Raw genomic sequence first — 23,391 nt, forward strand, 5'->3', positions numbered from 1 at the left:
TTCCTCTAATCTTCTCTGTAAAGAGGGGACTGTACACTTTCAGTCATTACAACGTAGCTGTTCAAGGCTTCTGTTTTACCTGCACGTTCTTTGCTCCCCACACTGAAGAATCAGACAAAAGGATGTGGGACAGAAGCAGTGTGTTTGAACTTGCTTACTGTTCTGATCTGACAAAAAATTTATTTGTAGACCTTGTTTCTTAGGAATCTACAGTTTGCAGAGTGTGTTGAAATGCATAGCCCAATGGACCAAATCTCCCAATGCAATTGTAGATTAATCTCTATTTATTCAACAAACATACACTGAAATCTTATTCCGTGCTGCATGCTATGCTAAGATAAAAGCATATGGTATCTCATTTAATTATCAAAATATCCTCCAGGTTGGACCTATAATTTTATTCACATGACTCCTATAATTATCTTTAAAATCTTAGGTTTAGCTAGGTGAGGCTCTTTATTTAAGGTGCCACAGTAGTAAATGATAGAGCTGGTGTTAGATGCATTTTGAATATGTGACATATAAATATAACACTGAATACTGTAGACATTTGAATCTAATAGCATGTTTACATGTTCTGATTATGAAAAATACATAGGTATTGTCAACCGAGAAAAGAAGGTAAAACTGAGAAAGAACAAAGGTCTTTACTTGGAGTCTCAGAATTGTAATTTGGGGAGCACAGATTCTGAAGTGACCAGAAAAGTGTCCTGCTCATGTGGGAAAAGCACGGGGTTTTCATGAGAAAGAAGGAAGGGGCAATTAGACCATTTAGATAAAGAAGAAAAGAGAAAAAACACTATTTTGGTGCTGACTGGTTGAGGTGCTTCTCATTACCATCTTATTGGTGATGTTATTGGTGCTATCAAATGAAGCTGTCCCTGGTATGCATTAACTTTACTGTCCTCATCTGATCCAAATGCCAGTTGCTCTGCTGAAATTTTATGAGCAATTGCTTGAAACCTACCACTCTGGCCCATTTAAGGAGTTCACTATTTAGAAAAGAAAATGGAGCTTCAAAATGGAGTCTCTTACATCCAGAAATTTTATATAACTCCTCAATATTATAGAAAACTATCTGAATACAATGCTATCAAAAATATGCCAGGAGACCAAAACTGTACTTTTAAAACAATTCTTTATTTAAATTCAATTTAGTTAACATATACTGTATTATTAATTTCAGGGGTAGAATTTAGTGATTCATCAGTTGCATATAACACCCAGTGCTCATTACATCAAGTGCCCTCCTTAATGCCCATCACCCAGTTACCCCTTCCCCTCACCCACCTCCCTGCCAACAACCCTCAGTTTGTTTCCTAAAATTCATTGTCTCTTATAGTTTGCCTCCCTCTCTATTTTCATCTTATTTTATTTTTCCTTCCCTTACCCTATGTTCATCTGTTTTGTTTCTTAATTTCCACATATGAGTGAGATCATATGGTGTTTGTCTTTCTCTCACTAACTTATTTCACTCAGCATAATACCCTCTAGTTCCACATCATTGCAAATGGCAAGATTTCATTCTTTCTGATGGCTGAATAATATTCCATTGTATATATACACACCACATCTTCTTTATCCATTCATCCGTTGTTGGACATCTGGGCTCTTTTGGTAGTTTGGTTATTGTGGATATTGCTGCTATAAACATTGGGGTGCAGGTGCCCCTTCAGATCACTACATTTGTATCCTTTGGGTAAATACCTGATAGTGCAATTGCTGGGTCATAGGGTAGCACTATTTTTAACTTTTTGAGGAACCTCCATACTGTTTTCCAGAGTGGCTGTACCAGCTTGCATTCCCACCAACACTGTAAGAGGGTTCCCCTTTCTCCGCATCCTCGCCAACATCTGTCATTTCCTGACTTGTTATTTTTAGCCATTCTGACTAATGTGAGGTGGTATCTCATTGTGGTTTTGATTTGTATTTCCCTGATGCCGAGTGATGTGGCACACTTTTTCATGTGTCTGTTGACCATTTGTATGACTTTTTTGGAGAAATGTCTGTTCATGTCTTCTGCCCATTTCTTGACTAGATTTTTTGTTTTTTGGGTGTTGAGTTTGATAAGTTCTTACAGATTTTGGATACTAGCCCTTTATCTGATAAGACAACTGTAAATAACTTTTCCCATTCCGTAGGTTGTCTTTTAGTTTTGTTGACTATTTCCTTTGCTGTGCAAAACCTTTTTATCCTGATGAAGTCCCAATAGTTCATTTTTGCTTTTGTTTCTCTTGCCTTTGGAGATGAGTCTAGCAAGCAGTTGCTGAGGCTGAGTCACAGAGGTTGTTGCCTGTGTTCTTCTCTAGGATTTTAACGGATTCCTGTCTCACATTTAGGTCTTTCATCCACTTTGAGTTTATTTTTGTGTATAGTGTAAGAAAGTGGTCCAGTTTCATTCTTCTGCTTGTGGCTGTCCAATTTCCCCAACAACATTTGTTGAAGACACTCTCTTTTTTCCATTGGACATTCTTTCCTGCTTTGTCAAAGATTAGTTGACCATAGAGTTGAGGGTCCGTTTCTGGGTTCTCTATTCTGTTCCATTGATCTATGTGTCTGTTTTTGTGCCAGTACCATACTGTCTTGATGATGACAGCTTTGTAATAGAGCTTGAAGTCTGGAATTGTGATGCCTCCAACTTTGGTTTTCTTTTTCAACATTCCTTTGGCTATTCGGGGTCTTTTCTGGTTCCATACAAATTTTAGGAATGTTTGTTCCAGCTCTGTGAAAAATGTTGATGGTATTCTGATAGGGATTGCATTGAATGTGTAGATTGCTTTGGGTAACATAGACATTTTAACAATATTTGTTCTTCCGATCCATGAGCATGGAATGTTTTTCCATCTCTTTGTGTCTTCCTCCATTTCTTTCTTAAGTGTTCTGTAGTTTCTATAGTACAGATCCTTTACCTCTTTAGTTAGGTTTATTCCTAGGTATCTTATGGTTTTTGGTGCTATTGTAAGTGGGATCGATTCCTTGATTTCTCTTTCTTCTGCCTCACTGTTAATGTATAGAAATGCAACTGACTTCTGTGCATTGATTTTATATCCTGTGACTTTGCTGAATAACTGTATCAGTTTTAGCAATTTTCTGCTGGAGTCTTTTGGGTTTTCTATATAGAGTATCATGTTGTCTGAGAAGAATGAAAGTTTGACTTCTTCTTTGCCAGTTTGGATGCCTTTTATTTCTTTTTGTTGTCTGATTGCTGGGGCTAGGACTTCCAGTACTATGTTGAATAACAGTGGTAAAAGTGGACATGCCTGCCATGTTCCTGACCTTAGGGGAAAAGCTCTCAGTTTTTCCCCACTGAGGGTGATATTTGCTGTGGATTGTTCATATATGGCTTTTATGATATTGAGGTATGTTCCCTCTATCCCTTCACAGCAGAGAGTTTTTATCAAGAAAAGATGCTGTATTTTGTCAAATGCTTTTTCTGCATCTATTGAGAGGATCCTATGTTTCTTGTCCTTTCTTTTATTAATGTAGTGTATCACATTGATTGATTTGCAGATGTTGAACCATCCTTGCAGCCCAGGAATAAATTCCACTTGGTTGTGGCTAATAAATCTTTTAATGTACTGGTGGATCCTATTAACTAGTATCTTGGTCTGTAATTCTCCATTTTGATGGTGGTCTTTGTCTAGTTTTGGGATCAAGGTAATGCTGGCCTCATAGAAGGAGTTTGGAAGTCTTCTTTCCATTTCTATTTTTTGAAACAGTTTCAGAAGAAGAGGTATTAATTCTCATTTAAATGGTAGAATTCCCCTGGGAGGCCATCTGGTCCTGGACTCTGCTTTGTGGGGGATCTTGGATTAGTGATTCAATTTCTTTGCTGGTTATGGGTCTGTTCAGGTTTTCTATTTCTTCCTATTTCAGTTTTGGTAGTTTATATGTTTTTGGAAATGCATCCATTTCTTCCAGATTGCCTAGTTGTTGGTATATGATTGCTCATAATATTCTCTTATAATTGTTTGTATTTCTTTGGTGTTGGTTGTGATCGTTCCTCTTTCAGTCATGATTTTATTTATTTGGGTCCTTTGTCCTTTTGATAAGTCTGGCTAGGGGGTTATCAATCTTATTAATTCTTTCAAAGAACCAGCTCCTAGTTTCGTTGATCAGTTCTACTGGTTTTTTGACTTCTATATCATTGATTTCTGCTCTGCTCTTTATTACTTCTCTTCTCCTGCTGGGTTTAGGCTTTATTAGTTGTTCTTTTTCCAGCTCCTTTAGGTTTAAGGTTAGGTTGTGTATTTGAGACTTTTCTAGTTTCTTGAGGTAGGCCTGTACTACAATATAATTCCCTCTTAGGACTGCCTTTGTTGCATCCCAAAGGTTCAGAATCATCGCGTTTTCATTTTCATTTGTTTCCATGTATTTTTTTAATTCTTCAACTTGCTGATTGACCCATTCATTCTTTAGTAGAATGTCCTTTACCCTCCATGTATTTGTGGTCCTCCCAAATTTTTTCTTGTATTTGACTTCAAGTGTCACAGCATTGTGCTCTAAAAATATGCATGATATAATCTCAATCTTTTTGTACCAGTTGAGACATGATTTGTGACCCAGTATGTGATCTATGCTGGAGAATGTTCCAAGTGTACTCGAGAAGGGTGTGTATTCTGCTACTTTCGGATGAAATGCTCTGAATATCTGTTAAGTCCATCTGGTCCAGTGTGTCATTCAAAGTCCTTGTTTCTTTGCTGATCTGCTTAGATGATATGTCCATTGCTGTGAGTGAGGTGTTAAAGTCCCCTACTATTTTTGTATTATTACCAATGAGTTTCTTTAGCTTTGTTATTGATTGGTTTATATATGCTCCCAATTTGGGGCCATAAATATTTAGAACTGTTAGATCTTCTTGATGATAGACCATTTTATTATGATACAGTGTCCTTCTTCATCTCTTATTACAGTCTTTGGTTTAAAATTTAGTTGGTCTGATATAGGTTCGCTACTCCAGCTTTCTTTTGATGTCCATGGGCATGATAAATGGTTCTCTACACTCTCACTTTCAATCTGGAGGTGTCTTTGGGTCTAAAATGGTCTCTTGTAAACAGCGTATCAATGGGTCGTTTTGTTTTTTTTTTTAATCCATTCTGATACCCTTTGTCTTTTGGTTGGAGCATTTAGTCCATTTACATTCAGAGTGATTATTGAAAGATATGAATTTGGTGCTGTTGTATTACCTGTAAGTTGCTGTTCCTGTAGATTATCTGTGTTCCTTTCTGGTCTTTGTTTCTTTTGGGTTCTCTCTCTGCCCAAAGGATCCCGTTTAATATTTCTTGCAGAGCTGGTTTAGTATTCACAAATTCCTTTAGTTTTTGTTTGTCCTGGAAACTCTTTATCTTTGTTTCTATTCTGAATGACAGCCCCTTGCTGGATAAAGTATTCTTGGTTGCATATTTTTCCAATTTAGCATGCTGAGTTATATCACGCCCGTCCTTTCTGGCCTGGTAGGTCTCTGTGGATGGTTCTGCTACCAGCCTTATATTTCTACCCTTGTAGGTTATGGACCTCTTGTCCTGAGCTGCTTTCAGGACTTTCTCTTTATCTTTGAAATTTTCAAGCTTCACTCTTATATGTTGAGGTGTTGATCTATTTTTATTGATTTAGAGTGTGTGTAGGGTTTTCTCTGTGCCTCCTGGACTCGAATGCCCAGATGAGAGAAGTTCTCAGTTATAATTTATTCAAATAAACCTTCTCTCCCTCTCTCCCTGTCTTCATCTTCTGAAACCCCTATTATCTGGATATTATTTTGCTTTATGGAATCGCTGAGTTCTCTAAGTCTCCCTTTGTGATCTAATAGTTTTACTTTAACCTTTCTCTCCTCTTTTCACCTTCCTTATTTTCTATCCTTTTATCTTCTATATCACTGATTTGCTCATCTGCCTCGTTTATGCTTGCTATTAGAGCCTCCATTTGGGACAGCATCTTGGTAATAGCATTGTTAATCTCAGCCCAATTAGATTTTTAGTTCTTTTATTTCTACAGTAAGTTCTATTATTTCTTGGTTTTTTCAAGCCCAGCTAGTATTTTTATAATCATTTTTTGAAATTCTAGTTCAGATATCTTACTTATATCCGTATTGATTAAATCCCTGACAGTGAATACTACCTTCTGTTCTTTCTTTTGGGGTGAATTTCTCCATCTCATCACTTTGTCCAGAAAATAACAGAAGAGAGAAAGAGAAAATACAACAATAACCAAAATGACAACAAAGAAAAAAAACAAAAGAAACCAGAAACAAACAAAAACAAAACAAAACAAGAAAAAACAAAAAGGAAGCAAAGCAGAACAAAACAAAAAACTAGGTCCTGGGTGTGTTTTGGTCTGCTTTTTAAAAGAAACTAGATCCCAAAATAAGAAAAAAAGATTATATATATACAAAAATTAAAAAAATACAATGAAAGGATACAAAAAATAAAAAATATATATAATGTTTATATAAGAATAAAAATTGAAAAAATAAAAAAGAATTGAAAAAATAAGAAAATAACTGAAAAAATAATACTGAAAGGCTTAAGAATAAAAAAAAAACAAAACACGATGTAACACACTGTTTTCCTCAAGGGCTGAAGCTTTGCAGCAATCTATGATCAGTATACCTGGTGTGGGCCAGTTGTTCCTGCTGCTCTTCTGGGGGAGGGGCCTGTTGCCCTAATTCTCAGCTGCCCTTGCCCTCTTGTAAATGCACCTACCTCCCTTGCCAGGGGGCTGGGCTCAGTGTAAGTGGCTCTGGCTTCCACTAGGTGGTGTTTTGCTCCCTGAAGGCTTTCAGCACTGATGTGTGGGATAAAAATGGTTGGTCAGATCTCTAGCCCCTGAGCTGAAAGTTTGCACCCCCCACTCTTCAGTGTACCCTCACTGAAAAGCAGCTGATCACTCTTATCTCACCAGTTTCTGTCCAAACTCTGTGTTCACCCAGGCTGTGACTGAGTATTTTTATCTCAGCACTACTGAGTTTCAAAACTCCAAATTTTATGGACTCGTAAGGTGCAGACATGCACTGTTCCTCCCCAGGAAGGGAGGGGAGTCTCCCCCTTCAGTCCATGGTAAACACTATTCTACTTTCTGTCTCTATGCATTTGACTATTTTAGGTACCTCTTAGAAGTGAAATCATGCAATATTTGTCCTCTGTGTCTGGCTTATTTCACTGTAGAATAATGTCTTCAAGGTTCATCAATGTTGTAACATGTATCAGAATTTCATTCTTTTTACAGCTGAAAACTACTGCATTGTATGAATATGACACATTTTGTTGATCCATCCATCCCTGGATGGACATTTTCACCTCTTGTCTACTGTGAATACTGCTGCTATGAACACTGGTGTACAAGTATCTGTTTGAGTCCCTGCTTTTAATGCTTTTGTACATATACCCTGATGTGGAATTGCTGGATCAAATGGTCATTTTATGATCAACTTTTGGGGGAACCAGCAGTGTTTCCCACAGTGGTTGTAACATTTTACATGCCTACCAGCAATGCACAAGGGTTCCAATTTCTCTACGTTGTGGCCAGCACTTGTTGTTTGCTGGGGTTTTTTGTTGTTTGTTGTTTTCTTTTTCTTTCATTTTTTTAATAATAGCCACTTTAATGAGTGTGAAGTTGTACCTCACTGTGGTTTTGATTTGCATTCTCATAACGATTAGTGATGTTGAGCATCTTTTCATGTATCTATTGCCTATATGTATATCTTCTTGGGAGAAGTGTCTGTCTGAGTCCTTTGTCCATTTTTGAACTGCATTGTTTTTGTTGTTACTACTGAGTTGTAAGAGTTCTTATAGATTCTGGATATTAATCCCTTATCATATGTGTGATATGCATTTTTCTTCTCTTATTCTTTGGGTTTCCTTGTTACTCTGTTGACGGTGTTCTTTGATGCACAGAAATTATTAATTTTGATGAAGTCTTATTTACCATTTTTCCATATTTTGATCACGCCTTTGGTGTCATATCCAAAAAAAATCATTGTCAAATCCAGTATCATGAAGGTTTTCTCCTGTGTTTTCTTCTATGAATTTTTGTAGTTTTAGCTCTTATGTTTAAGTCTTTCATATGTTTTGAGTTAAATTTTATATATGGTGTTAAAGTAATGGTCCAACTTCATTCTGTTGCATGTGAATATCAAATTTCCCCAGCACCACTTGTTGAAAACACTGTGCTTTCCCCATTGAATGATCTCTGCAGGCTTGTCAAAAATCATTTGACCATATATGGGAGAGTATATTTCTGGTCTCTCTGTTCTATTCCGTTGGTCTGTATGTCTATCTTTATGCCAGTACCACACTGTGACTGGACTAATTTTGTTTACATATCGTTTTCCTGATTTACTTTAGTTCTTTGTGTTTCCCGTTAGCTTTTTGAGCATATTTAAGAAAATTACTTTAGTCTTTGCCTAGAACATGCAATGCTTGTGTTTCTTCAGGGATGTTTTCTGCCACATTTGTTTAATTCCTTTGAATGGGCCGTATTTTCCTGTTTCTCAGTATGCCTTGTGATTGTTGTTGTATCTGTTGAAAATTGGTCATTTATAGAAACAGCCACCTTTTCCATTCTTTGCATACTGGGTTTGTGCTAAGGAAGTCTCTGCTAATTAGCTGGGTCTTGGTCTTGAGCCTTAGGATTAACCTAGGGAGAAACCTTAAGGTCTTTTTAGGTCTTTTCTGAGCATGTATCTTCCCTGAGCTTATGTGTGGCTTCTTCAATTTCCCTGTATACATGCTGCTTTTAAATGTCTTGATTATCCTCAGAATATCTCCCTAGGGCCTTTGATGGTCTATTGTTTCTCTCCACTCTGAAAAGGAAAAAATTCTATTTCTCCTCTAAACGCTATTCTCAATACTTCACTTCTGGTCACCACATGTATAGGCAATTTTCCACAGTAAGCTGACACAAACAGTCTGAAGTTAGTGCATGCCCTACAGGTTAAGGGCTCAGTCCCGCAAGACGGGCCCCACTTCAGATGCCAAACGTAAGTCAAGGGTGTCTCCTGTGCTTCTGACTGGCTATGTTTGTCATCTCCACTCCAGGTTCAGTAATTTGCTAGAATAGCTTACAGAACTCATGAGAAACAGTTTACTCACTAGATTACTGGTTTAAAAAGAAGAAAAAAGAAAGAAAGAAAGAAAGAAAAGAAAAGAAAGAAAGAAAAAGAAAGAAAGAAAGAGAAAGAAAGAAAGAAAGAAAAAGAAAGAAGAGGGAGGGACTGAGGGGGAGAGAGAGAGAGAGAGAGAGAGAAAGAAAGAAAGAAAGAAAGAAAGAAAAAAGAAAGAAAGAAAGAGGATACAAACCCGGAACAGCAAGATAAAAGTGATGTATAGGGCAAGGTATCAAGAAAAGGGTGTGGAGCTTCCATGCTCTGGGCACACCACCCTCTGAACACCTGCACATGTTCACCAACCCGGAAGCTCTTTAAACTCCTTCAGTTAGGGTTTTTAATGTAGTCTTCATTAAATAGGCATAATTGAGTAAATCATTGGCCATTGGTGATTAACTCAACCTTCAGCCCTTCTCTCCTCCTCAGAAGTCGGGAGATGGGGCTGAAAGTTCCAACTCTCTAATCACCTGGTTGGTTCCCCTGGCAACTAGCCTTCATTTGGTGATTATCCAGGGGCTCTCCAAAATCATCTCATTAACATAAACTTGGTTGTAGTTGAAAGGTGCTTATTATGTATAACAGAAGACACTTCTTTCACCTTTCACTCTGGATTTTTTTAGGAACCAGGGACAAAAGACCAAATATTATAACAAAAGATACTTCCATTACTTTCATCACTTGGGAAATTAAATATGTTTTGGAAGCCGTGTGTCAGGAGCAGGGACAAAGACCAAATACATACTTCTTATTGTAAATCACAATATCACACACTCATAATATCTTGCCAGGTCTGTCTCTCTTCAGCTTTCCCAAGCAATGCCGCTTGCTTCTCCCTGACCAAGATATGAATTAGGTGAAACAAAGACCAGTCCTTCAGGCAGCTCAGAACAGATTAGAAATTATAAACATAGTTTGCTCTGCTCCATCTAGTCTAAAGGAGGAAAGTGGGAACTGAACTACTTCCTAAGATGATCTGTTTTATGTCTTCACTGGTAATCTCTTGCCCCAGGCATCTGCAGATCCATCTCTCTGCAGTTCATGAGCAATACCCAGGAAACCAATGCCAGTGCTTCTTTCCATATGAAATCCAAGTTATACCACTGCATTCCTAGCCCTTGCCCCTGCCTGAGATCCATGTGACATGAAACAGAGATCTGAAGAGGTAAACCCCAGACAGGTTAGAACACGGTGAACAAGGTCTGCTCTGTTCCCTCTGGGTCAAGGGAGAAAGGTGGGAACTGGGTGGCCACCTACTCCAGACCAAGACTAATACCACACCAGGGAGAGTGTGGGCCAAGGAAAAGCAAAAACACCACAGAATTTCCTACCATTTTTAATATGGCTTTTTCTTGACTGGGTGTTTGCTTGGTTGCTTTAGACCTTTGACTGTTTTTACAGAACTACTATAAGATTATTCTAGCCAATATTTTGATTTTTGATATCTCCTTGGAGAAACAAGAGCTTAGAGATTCCCAGCTTGCCATTTTGTTCAATTGTCTAGGTTTAATCCTGGCTTTCTGACTTACTCAGCTTTTGTGAGACTCATTTATCTTATTTGCAAAGTGGGTACAATAAATTCTAACTTGTAGGTTCTCCTAAGTATCAATGAGGCTGGGTATGTAAGGTATGTGTCACAGGGCCTGATATATTGTAGGCCCTCAGTGATAGTAACAGTTGCTTGAATTTTATTATTACTATTGAAGCAAAACTTTGGAGAATAATAATACCCTATCTTTTATCACTAATATCATCAGAGATTTGGGGCAATAATAGAGGAAGCCCTCTGCAGTCTGCTAATTCTAGGTTACATTTTGTTCCATAGAAATCACAGAAGTTTCACCTAGTCCTAAACTGATGCATGTTTTGAATAACTCTAAGTCAGAGAATGACTTTGTAATCTTATTTCTACTAGGAGGCTTTTCTAAGGTGGCAGGTTGCCATGGCATCTGGACCCACTATGACGGCCCCCATTTGTCTGGTGGAAAACAACAATATGCACCTGTCAGTGAACCAGACAGCTATACAGATTCTTGAAAGGATTTCTCAACCAGTAGTGGTGGTGGCCATTGTAGGACTGTATGGTACAGGCAAATCCTACTTGATGAACCGTCTTGCAGGGCAGAACCGAGGTGAGTGTTGTACTCAGTCTGGGGCCAACTGATTATCTCTAGCTATATATCTCAGATCTTTAGTTTTCTTCCCTGGGCACATGAAAGGAGAACCAAACTCCTCTTAATCAACCAACCTTCCAATTCAAATTCTCACTAGTTACTCTTATTGTAATCTGTTATCATACCGTTTTACTACTGCTAAGGAAAATCTCTCCTACTAATGCTCAGGATCCTACCTTCTTCAACCTGATCAAGTACTGGGCTCTTATAATTGCATCTCCTCTCTCTCTTGAAACACATTTGCTTTTTTACGGGATAGTCCCATCAACATATAAAGATGTTTGAATATCTGTTGAGGAGGGATAGAAGCAGAAAAATGTTCACCTTTGGCCCAGAAGGCTGACCTATAGCCTATAGTTCCTATAAGGTTCAAACACGTGCTGGCTGCTACATTCTGAAAGGGTCTCCTGGCTGCCTGTGCATCTCACCAATAGTTGATATTGAACTGAATGAGAAGCACCAGAGAAATCTTGTGAGAATGGTTTTAGGAACAGAAATTCGAGGAAACATTTATGATCTAATACTCCCTGCACAACCCCTCCCTCTTGAGCAGCAAGCACTTAACTGTCAGCTTCATACAGCAAAAGTACAGCTCTTTCTGCCCACGGGTCCTGTCCCCATGCTACTTGAATAAACTTACTAAGTTGCACCATGAAGCATCTCAAGAATTCTTTCTTGATGTTTGTGCTCAATGATCCCACAACAACTATCATCTTAAAAGTTTTTCCTGGATTTCACATCCCATTGTAGCTACCAACCCTCCTCCTTTTTTTTTTTTTTTTTATCACATTGGCAAAACATATGATCTCAATTTCCTTCTTCTACTTTTCCTTTTCCCATGTCTCTCTTTAATCCACTGCTCTCTGTCTTTTTGCCTCACCATTCTTTCAAAATGCTTATTGATGGTTATCAATGATCTCCAATTTTTTCTGATTCATGAATGCCTTTCTTTTCTTTCCTATTTGCAAATATATATATATATATATATTTATTTTATTAATTTTTATTATTATGTTCTGTTAGTCATGAATGCCATTCTCTCCATCTTGAGCCGTTGCCTGGCATCATTCTCATGGTTAACACCTTCTCCTCCTTGAAAGAGATGACAAACACAAAGTAGGACATTCTTGAGGAAATCGAGAAAGAACCATCTTATATGCTGGGGTACTTATTTATGTTCCAGAAAGTCTGACTTTGTAAGCCTTTGGCTGCTTAGATAAATCTCCTGTCACCATATGTTGTCTTCTCCCCTCCCCTCCCAGGTTTCCCTCTGGGACCTACAGTGCAGTCTAAAACCAAGGGCATCTGGATGTGGTGTATACCTCACCACTCCAAGCCAAACCACACCCTGGTCCTTTTGGATACTGAGGGCCTGGGTGATGTGGAAAAGGTAAGGCAGGCAGTCACAGATAAATCCTTTTTATTCTGGATTTGCTCCTTACCTCTTCATGATATTTTGTAATTTCACTGCTGTGATCTATCTGTAAAATCTAGAAATCCAACTATAGTGAATGAGGCATGCTGGTTTGTTTGAATCTCACTTCTAGGTAAGATATCATGGTACATTAGATAAAATCTTTTGTTTCTTGGCACTGGGTGAACTATTTGATTAAATTTAAGAAATAATTATTGAATAGCTGAGTTGCAGACTCCTGACTTAGTACTGTAAATATGAGTCACCATAGTAAAGGTCCTGCCCTCAAAGCATCTTCAGTCCAGTTGAGAAGACCACACATATGCAGTCAGATTTAATAAAATTTGATTGGGAAAGAAGCAAGTTGGGAAAGAAGAAGAAGTTGCACTGCAATGCAATTGCTGAATTCTGTCAATTCCATGGGTTTTCTGTGGCTGGGATGGCTCTTTTGAGTTATCCTGAGTTGGGACAAGGGTGCTGATAAATCATTGAAAGGCTGCTCTGGAAGCCTTTTTAATTAAAGGGATTGGCACCTGAGAGCTCTCTTCCATCAGCACTCTCACTAGCTGGGGGAATCAGTCCTTCAATTTTATAAGATGATCTGGGCAGCACAACATAGTGGCACAACATATGTTAAGCATAAGGGTGCCTTGGTGGGAAAGAGGAGAAACATCAACTCCATCCCAGGAGAGGAAATATTCCTGATTTATTTTCCAGATGAAGTGTGTATTTGAGGTTCGGAGTTAAGAGTCGGGTTTACATTTCCTATGGTAACGTTCATCAGCTACCCAAAGAGCATTCTGGAAGGCTGTGAGATACCTCTGAATGTGCTGGTTCTATAAAAGCATATGTTTGCCCTATAACAAACATTTTCAGATGGATTTTTGATACTTTGATTTTCTACTAATGGGTGAAATGAATGATTTCTTCTTTTCTGCCTTACTTTTCGACTTACTTGGAAATGGTATCTAAATTTCTGTAGCTCTCCATTTCTGCCCAAAGAGTAGTTAGAAATTCTGTGTTTATTTACTTTTTCTATTAATTTTTTATTTGTGGAAGTCAGTATGGAGGTTTCTCAAAAAGTTAAAAATAGAAATACCATATGTTCCATTAATTCCACTACTGGGTATTTACCCAAAGCAGATGAAAACACTAATTCAAAAAGATATATGTACACCTATGTTTACTGCAGCATTATTTACAATAGCCAAGATATGGAAGCAACCTAAGAGTCCATTAATAGATAAATGGATAAGGAAGATGTGGTATAAATACACGATGGAATATTACAAGGACATCAAAAATGATGAGTTGTGCCATTTGCAACAACATGGATGGCCGTAGCGAGTATTATGCTAAGTGAAATAAGTCAGACTGAGAAAGATAAATACCACATGATTTCACTCATATGTGGAATCTAAAACACACACACACACACACACACACACACACACACGAATTAGCAAACAAAAAGCAGAATCAGACCTGCTGAGAACTAAGTCTGTGTTTCTTGATGGCTGTATTCAACCACTGAACACTCAGCTCAAGGCTTCCAGTAAGCCTTCATAAAATATACTATTTCTCCAACTTTTATAGTTCTACTCTTCCTTGATAATATTCTAAATTTTCATTTCAATTATAGCTATAGGTTCCATTGCTTATGTACATTACTAAGATGCAAGATTACTAATATCTTTATAGATATTGTCATCTTTGTTACATTCATTGTATGGATGTTTGTCACCACTTTGAAATAGTCACCTTGAATGTAACAATTGCCATTTTCAAGTTTGCTTTTTAAATATAAGAGCAGTGGGATACATTCAGTAGCTTCCTATAAACATTTGTTGAATTTAATTGAATATAATTTGAATCCCAGTTATGGCAATTATGGTATATTTTATATAGCTATATGTAGAATGAATAAATGCTAACACTCATCATTGCACACCAGGTACTGTACTAGTTTTTCTTTTCTTTTTTTTTTTTTAAAGAGTGTGCAACTCTTTTTTTTTTTTTTTTAAAGATTTTATTTATTTATTTGAGAGAGAATGAGATAGAGCATGAGAGGGTCAGAGGGAGAAGCAGACTCCCTGCTGAGCAGGGAGCCTGATGTGGGGCTCGATCCTGGGACTTCAGGATCATGACCTGAGCCGAAGGCAGTCGCTTAACCAACTGAGCCACCCAGGCGCCCTGTACTAGTTTTTCTATATATGTTACTTTATTTCATCCAATTGAGGAAAAAGAAAGCTCTGTGAAGACTAGAATTTTTTATATACAAAGGACTCACAATCATGAAAAATGTCTTTGTAATTGTCAAAGTTGATATCTTTATCTATGTCTGTCTTCAAACTTATTTCTTTGCATGGCAAGTATGTTAGCTGAAATAATAAATGAAAGACTGATAGAAGAAGTGTCTGAATGAATTTCTAAAGACTAAACTCCTAAAACTTTTGCTCTAATGTGCTTTCTAGAGTGACCCTGAGAATGACTCATGGATCTTTGCCCTGACTGTGCTTCTGAGCAGCACCTTTGTCTACAACAGCTTGGGCACCATCAACCACTAGGCCCTGGAGCAGCTGCAGCATCCTTCCAGGGACCAAGCCACCATGTTTCATTAAGTTGATGGGAATAGAGATCAAGTTAGTTTCTCCTTCCCTGTCACTTAGCTGCCTTTGGTGGAGCAGAGGGGAACCAAGGCAAAAGAGAGGGTTCATAGTAATTTTTTGTTAGAGAAAAGTGGGAATGATGGGTGGGAACTTCCTTTTCCTTAACTGTGCCCTAGTTATGTGACAGAGCTCACAAAACTAATCAGGGCAAAGTCCTCCCCAGAAGAGGATGGAACAGAAGATTCCACAGAGTTTGTGAGTTTCTTTCCAGACTTTATCTGGGCTGTAAGGAATTTCACCCTGGAGCTGAAGTTAAATGATCATCCTATCACAGAAGATGAGTATCTGGAGAATGCCTTGAAGCTGATTGAAGGTATCAGAACGTGGCCTGGACAGTGGATGGTCCAACAGAGGGTGGGAGCTACTAAACACAGTCCATTATCTTTGGGATTGCATTGAAGTCTGTAGAAATGGTGACTTGAGGTTGGGTTGAAAAGCTCTAGGAACTGGAGTTTAAGTTCACCCAAGAAAAGCAGAGCCTAGGCTAGTATGAAATTATTCAAAACTGATTTGTTCTTTAAACAATGGCTAATTTAGCTACCAGACTTCAATGGGTGCTTAAACTTTCCAAAGACCAGACACATGTGCCTTACTTTGGCTTCTGTTTTTCTGTGTTGAAGGAAACAACTGACTGAAACACATTAGGCATGAAATTACAAGGAAAATCAATATATATCTATATATACAATATAGTTCAATAAAAATATATTTTACAATTAGATATTAATCTTCTCAAAGAAGGATATAATTTTCTAATGCCTGTATAGATATATCACATAAAAAAATGACTGTGTATTGTAAATAAACCTGAAGAAGTATGCCTTTTCAATCTATATCTTTTCAATATTTCTGAAAATTATCAGAACATTCATTTTACTGTCTATATCATAGTTTTCTCTTAATTCTCATATATTTATCCTTGTTATAATTTTGAAATAATAAATTATTTTAATGGGTTACATTTATAATGGTATATATCTCATTAAACCTTGAGAGAAAGATCATTTTTGATCTATTCATTCTTGCTTTCAGTTTTCTACTTATACTTTCCCAAAACATTTAATGAGAAACTGGCTTGGCAGAACAGCAATGCTGTTAAATCAAGTCTAGTCCTTTACCTCAAGTAGTCTATGGAGTAGTGGTGATATCCTAAAATTACATTTTAGTTACATTTACTCTTCTGAGGTTTTTGGGATATAAAATAGCTGACATTATGCAAATTATTTCTAGCATCAAAGCAATTTTCCTTAAATAGCCACAGGGCCCGAATATTCCTAATACTGTTGTTCCTAATACTGCTCCATTATCCCTTGACTGTGGCTCATAGCTCAGTTTCTACATTAGACCAAGAAGTTCCATTTGACCTTCCATTCTTTTAGCCATTCATTCAGTAAACATCTAATGGACAATTGTACCACCATTTTCAGGTCTGGAGTTATGAGCCATAGGTTTCTTTTACCTGGATCAGATGTCTCCCTTAATTTCTCTCCAGAATTCTACCACTGGTATGAGTTTGATGTGCAAGGAAGTATTGAATGTCTATGTTAAAGGTGTTTCAAGCATAGGAGACAGCAAGGAATCAAAATCCCTGTCATAAAAACCATTAGCTCCCTTGCCTCAAGACTGTTCCCACAGTAATCTGTTGTTCCTGTCCCTCAGGCAACAACCCCAGAATCGAAGCATCTAATCTACCCAAAGAGTGCATCAGGCATTTCTTTCCAAAACGGAAGTGTTTTGTGTTTGACCGGCCAATAAATGACCCCAAACTCCTAGCCAATATTGAGAATATGCCTGAATATCAACTGAATCCTAAATTCCAGACACAAGCAATCAATTTTTGCTCTTACATCTTTACCGAGGCAAGGACTAAGACTCTCAGAAAGGGAGTCGTGGTCACCGGGAATCGTGAGTCTTCTTTTCCTATTTTTATGGGGCCTAATATATGTCAAATATATTATATAATATGTTTTTCAGCATTTTGTTTGATTCTATATGGAATTCTGGGTATACACACATTCACACTCCATGAAGAGATGTGTATATTTTATTTTATTTTATTTTATTTTATTTTATTTTTTAAAGATTTTATTTATTTATTTGTCAGAGAGAGACAGAGCACAAGCAGGGAGAGAGGCAGGCAGAGGGAGAAGCAGGCTCCCCGCTGAGCAAGGAGCCCGATGTGGGACTCGATCCCAGGACCCTGGGATCATGACCCGAGCCGAAGGCAGACGCTTAACCGACTGAGCCACCCAGGCGCCCCGAGATGTGTATATTTTATAATTATCTCACTTTTAGGGGTTTACAAATCCCTCTCCCAAACTGCACACTTTGTCACTGATACCTATGGCATCTACTTATCTAAAAAAATCCTCTACTGATAAAAATAAATCACTAACTGCGTATAAGAACAGAAAAGCTGTTTTTGTTTTTGTTTTTGTTTTCCCCAAGGCAAGTCCTATCTGATAAGTATTATTTGCAAAAAGAATACAAAAAAAATATTTGAGGAGTTTAGAGCAGTCCAAAAATAAATATTAGCTCATGAATCAGTAAAAATCCATTGGAAGCTTCAGAATTAGGAATAAAATAATCTGATTAGCCCTGCCTCATCTGTCTACCTATATAATCTACTTTGCTTTTAATTTTTTTTTTTTAAAGATTTTATTTATTTATTTGAGAGAGAGAATGAGATAGAGCATGAGAGGGGGGAGGTTCAGAGGGAGAAGCAGGCTCCCTGTTCAGCAGGGAGCCCGATTCGGGACTCGATCCCGGGACTCCAGGATCATGACCTGAGCTGAAGGCAGTCGCTTAACCAACTGAGCCACCCAGGCGCCCTGCTTTTAATTTTTTAAATGGGAAATTATGTTTTCCAGATACCATTTAGTATGTTAGAGGAAGGGGTTTAAAAAAATTTTTTTTTAGCCATGTGGCCTGGAAAACCATAAAAATTAAGAGCCAATAGGAAAACAAAAGTGAAGATAGAAGAAGGCAGGGCTGTGTGTATAAGGGGGGGCTTGGGTGTGTGTGCATAAGTGTGACTTCAGAAATGTAGTCTCAGAGTCTAGTATCCTATATTTATCCTTTCAATATCCTGGCTCATTCAGGGTTGAGGACTCTGGTGGTGACCTATGTGGATGCCATCAATACTGGAGCAGTGCCTTGTCTGGAGAATGCAATAACAACTCTAGCTCAGCGTGAGAACTCAGTGGCCGTGCAGAAGGCAGCTGACCATTACAGCGAGCAGATGGGCCAGCGGTGAAGCTCCCCACAGACACGCTCCAGGAGCTGCTGGATGTGCATGCAGACTGTGAGAGGGAAGCCACTGCAGTGTTCATGGAGCACTCCTTCAAGGATGACAAGCGGGAGTTCCAGAAAAAGCTGGTGGTAATGTGTCTTAGTATTGACTCTTTGGGACCCTTCCCTTTAAAGAAGGAAGCCTAGAAGTACCTTTATTGACCCCATGGCTCATCTCTTAGTGAAGGATAAAGAAATCTGGATTCTCATGAGAAACAGAGTTTCAAAGGACTACATTTTCTTTTTTCTTTCCTCCCAAACCTGAGGCAGTTTGTCTAGAAACCTCTCTTATCTCTGAAGTAAAATCAATATAGATATCTTCCTGACCTGAATATTTCTATGGATTCTAAGCCTGCCCAGAACACCCAAAAGTCTTTCCTGAGCATGGATGCTTTCTGGGAACACACTCCCATTGTCAGGAAACAAATTTTCTCTCATCACACCCTCATTCCAGGCCATTTTCAATTTACATTGCTCCTTGTTGTATCACCATATCATTGAAGATAAAATCACTGAATGCTCCAGTTGCAAGGAGCCATAGAGATTAGGTAATACAACTCCAACATCTTAGAAGAACCAGGGAGGTTAAGAAACTTGCCCATAGTCTTGCAGAGAGTATTCAAGGTTGTGAGTAAATCAAGTCTTGTGATTCCTGTTTTATTCCATGTCCTTCTCCAACAGAATGCTTTTCTCATGAGGACCACAGTTAGACCAATCCTTTTACCAGATTCTTTGGAATGGTATTTTTTTCTGTTCCTTTCTTCAGGTGACATCCCCCTACTTTCCCCTTGTAGGAACTCATAAAGGATAAGAAGGAGCATTTCTTGCAGCAGAATGAAGAGGCATCCATTGAATACTGCCAGTCTAGGCTTGATCAGGTTTCACAGGTCCTAATGGAAAGTATTTCAGCAGGAACTTTCTCTGTTCCTGGAGGGCACGAGCTCTACAGGGAAGCAAAGGAAAGTATTGAATGGACCTATTCACAAGTGCCCAGGAAAGGAGTGAAGGTGAGGAATACGGGAGCATGGGGGGCCTACAGAATAGAGCCAAAAGGGTCTCCAGATAATCTGAGAGCACAGCGCCAGTTGTGGGTGATAAACAGCATGGGGATATCATGACAGCTTTAACTTTTAAGGACCACTATTTGTTATTGATTCCTGAGGAGATTGGATAAATAGATTCCCAAAAATTGAGTACAGATTTCTGAAATCCACAAGAGACAGAACAGAAATTGCTCATTTCTTCATCCAACAACACAACATTGAATATGCCAAGTGCAGACAATTTATAAGTTAAAGTCAGAGTCATTTACCTAATTATGATCAAAAGTAAGAGAGGAAATCAAATATACAGACAATTGCATACAAAGTTATAACACATATGAACCTGTGAAAATGGGCTCCATATGAAGCAATATTATGGAGCTATAGAAAGGATGAGATCATGCCATCTGAGACCTAAAGGATGCCATAGATGGACCTAAAGGATATTATGCTAAGTGAAATAAGTCAGACTGAGACAAATACGATATGATTTCACTCATAAGTGGAATCTTAAAAAACACCCGCAAGTGAATAAACAAAAAACAGAATCAAACCTATAAATACAGAGAACAAACTGATGATTGCGAGAGAGGAGGGGGATGGGCAAAATGGGTGAAGGGGAGTGCGAGATCCAGGCTTGCAGTTATGGAATGAATAAGTCATGAGAATGAAAGGCACAGCATAAGGAATAGAGTCAACAATATTGTGATAGTGATATAACGAGACAGATGGTAACTACACTTGTGGTGAACATAGCAGAAAATATAAATTTGTAGAATCACTATCTTGTATACACAACCTAATGTAACATTGTGCATCAACTATACTCAAATTAAAAAAGTATAATAATAAAGAAATAAATAAAAGAAAATGGGCTACATAGGTTGTAGTAATAAACATAATAATTAATAATGCAACTAATATATACTGGACTCTTATTTCTTATAGGCATAATGTAAAGCTGTTTCCCTAGACCCTTAAGTTTAATCCTTCAAACAGCATTAAGAAACGTCTATATTTATTGTCAACATTTTACAGATCTGAAATGAGAGGCACAAGCAGGTTAAAATAACTTGCCTAAAGTTAAAGTCAGCAAATAACAGAGGAGAGCAACAGTACAAATTAGAGGCAACATTAGAAAGCAAATACATAAAACACCAGAGATTGTGGATTTATAGAACTGACCATAGTTCTGACTGGCTGGAACCTAGAGTGGGGAGAAGGAAGTAGCACTGGGGGAGAGCCTGGAGGGACACAGGAAGCAGGAGATATGGAGTCTCTGGTCACACTAAGGCGCTTGGACACCTTGTAGGGAGCCACTGTAGAATTTTAAGCATGAAGCACAAATTACATGGACATACTTGTTTTTGCAGCACTAATCTCCATAGTGGAACTCTAAGTTGTTTGCTCCTTCTTGGTTCCTCAGGCAAATGAGGTCCTCCAGAGCTTTCTGCAGTCGCAGCCTTCAATAGAGGAATCCATCTGGCAGGCAGATAAAGCCCTCACTGACAGGGAGAAGGACATAGCAGGTATGGGGCAGGGCTTGGCTCATAGTGGGTTGGGTAGGTCCCTCTGTCAGGTATACGGGTAAAACCTTCCTGAAACAAGGAGCGTCCTCTCCTTCTGAGGCACAACTCTGCTAAATCTAAAAACAAGGGGAGTTGTAGTTGTATGTCAGCCAGACAGGGCCTTTCCCACATTTTGAAATTCATGAGGAATTCAGAGATCTTCCACCTTCCCTTCCAATTTTCTTTTGTCTCTGAGCTCTGGAGGGTAGAGATCAATCCTCACTTAATTTTCTTCCCTCTCTAAACTTTCCTGTGGTAGCGGAGCAGGTCAGCAAGGAGTCAGCTGAAAGGGAACAGAAGCTGCTAAGACAGAAACTACTGGAGCAGCAACAGCAGATGGAGGCTCAAGAAAGGACTCTCCAGGAAAACATAGTCCAACTGAAAGAGAAGATGGAGAAGGAGAGAGAAAACATACTAAAAGAACAGAACATGATGTTGGAGCATAAGCTGAAGGTAAGTCTGGCCATGGCCTTTGTAATGCTCGGTGGTCCTTCTTCTGGTACCTCAGGAAAGGATGAGTGAAGGCTACAGGGATGGAGCTCAGGAAGTACCATTGCCATTAACTGCTTGTAACTTATTAAAACCCTGAATCCTTTGAATTCTTCTTCTTCTTCTCCCTCTCCTTCCTCTTCTCCTCCCTTTCCTCTTCCTACTCCTCATCCTCTTCCTGCCCTTCCCCTCCTCCTCCTCTTTCTTTTCTAAAGAAGCCTTTGAATTCCACTCTATATGCAGACTTTAGAGAGTTCAGGATGAGTATGACACCTCCAAGTCCTTGGAGAATATAAATAGCATTTGAGTTGCCATTTTGGGGATTTAAAAATGATCTCACGAGGCTTGATTAAATAGATATTCCAACCATATGTAATTTTTAATTAATTTTTTATTTTTTAATTAACATATAATGTATTATTTGCTTCAGGGGTACAGGTGATTCAACAGTCTTACACAATTCACAGCGCTCACCATAACACATACCTTTCCCCATGTCCATCACCCAACCACCGCATCCCTCCCACCCCCCTCCACTCCAGCAACCCTGTTTGTTTCCTGAGATTGAGTCTCTTATGGTTTGTCTCCCTCTTTGGTTTCATCTTGTTTCATTTTTCCCTCTCTTCCCCTATGATCCTCTGCCTTGTTTCTTAAATTCTGCATATCCATATGTATTTAATACGAGCAGAAACTGGTTTGCTTTACCAAGATCACTGACAATTATCAGAAACTCTATTGCTACTTAAAGACCCTGAGGTAGATCTATGCTGACATAAAACTATCAGAAATGTACAGACTCAAAAACACAGGGAAGTGATAGCTTCTAAATTTGGTATTTTATCTCCAGGTGTGGGTAGTTTACCCAAGTTATCAAATGGCATAGGGAGGAATTCTCTCATTATCCATCAGGACATGTTTATGATAGATTTCTAGAAGAGCTTATAAGTTCCCATCATTTCTACTATTTGGGTGACCATACCAACCCAAGTGGGACTGAGTGTGATCAGACCAAGTCTACCTTCCAACTGGCATTTTTTTTTTTTTAACTGAAACATGTTACATTTGTCCTCATGTCAGGCTTAGCATCCTAGTAAACTTTAATGGTGTGTGAATACTAGGAAGGCTTTAAATTATGCTTCATCTCAATGTTAGGTCCAAGCCAGGTGATATTCCTCACTGCAAAATTCTCCTTTCTAGATTAAGAAGGAACAATTTTAGAAGTAAAACAAAGATAGTTTGACCACATTTTTATATATGAAGTGCAATTCTTAAAAAAAATGATAATTTTACTTCTCACTTTTTGTTTAGGTCCAACATAATCTGCTCAATGAAAGATTTAGCAAGAAATATGAAGAGATGAATGAAGAGATAAAGCAGTTGAAATACAGGGTTGATGCTACTGAAAATAATGATACTCCCTCGTTTGCACAAGTCTTGGAGGATTTAGCAATGAAATTGTTTCAATATTTACTTCTCCTGTTAGAATACTTGAGAATATGCATGGTGTGAGCTCACTATTTATGAATTAGCTCTCCTTTTAAAGAAATTAAAGAATGTGGCTATATACTCTGGCCTATTTTTGGTGCATATGCTTTTCACTTTATCCAGAAAAGTTTTAAATATAAAAAGTGCCTACAAGAGGATAG

The 23,391-nt window shown here is 38.3% G+C and overlaps 2 protein-coding genes across 2 annotated transcripts in view; one reads left to right on the forward strand and one right to left on the reverse strand.

Moving 5' to 3' along the window:
• The window catches only part of LRRC8B (leucine rich repeat containing 8 VRAC subunit B), a 278,771-nt gene that overhangs the window by 160,813 nt on the left and 94,567 nt on the right, over positions 1-23,391 (reverse strand). The gene's annotated exons all lie outside the window — the stretch shown is intronic.
• On the forward strand, positions 10,809-23,274 carry LOC116647666 (guanylate-binding protein 6-like). Its single transcript, XM_032429221.1, is given in 12 exon segments — positions 10,809-11,229; positions 12,534-12,661; positions 15,160-15,269; positions 15,471-15,667; positions 17,014-17,259; positions 18,456-18,605; positions 18,608-18,735; positions 19,440-19,652; positions 21,115-21,217; positions 21,516-21,709; positions 23,054-23,192; positions 23,195-23,274. Coding segments are annotated over 12 exon segments (1,878 nt in total). The 5' UTR covers positions 10,809-11,039.

The sequence above is a fragment of the Phoca vitulina genome, unplaced genomic scaffold (assembly GCF_004348235.1).
Source record: "Phoca vitulina isolate PV1807 unplaced genomic scaffold, GSC_HSeal_1.0 scaffold2, whole genome shotgun sequence".
In the NCBI taxonomy this organism is placed as follows: Eukaryota; Metazoa; Chordata; class Mammalia; order Carnivora; family Phocidae; genus Phoca; species Phoca vitulina.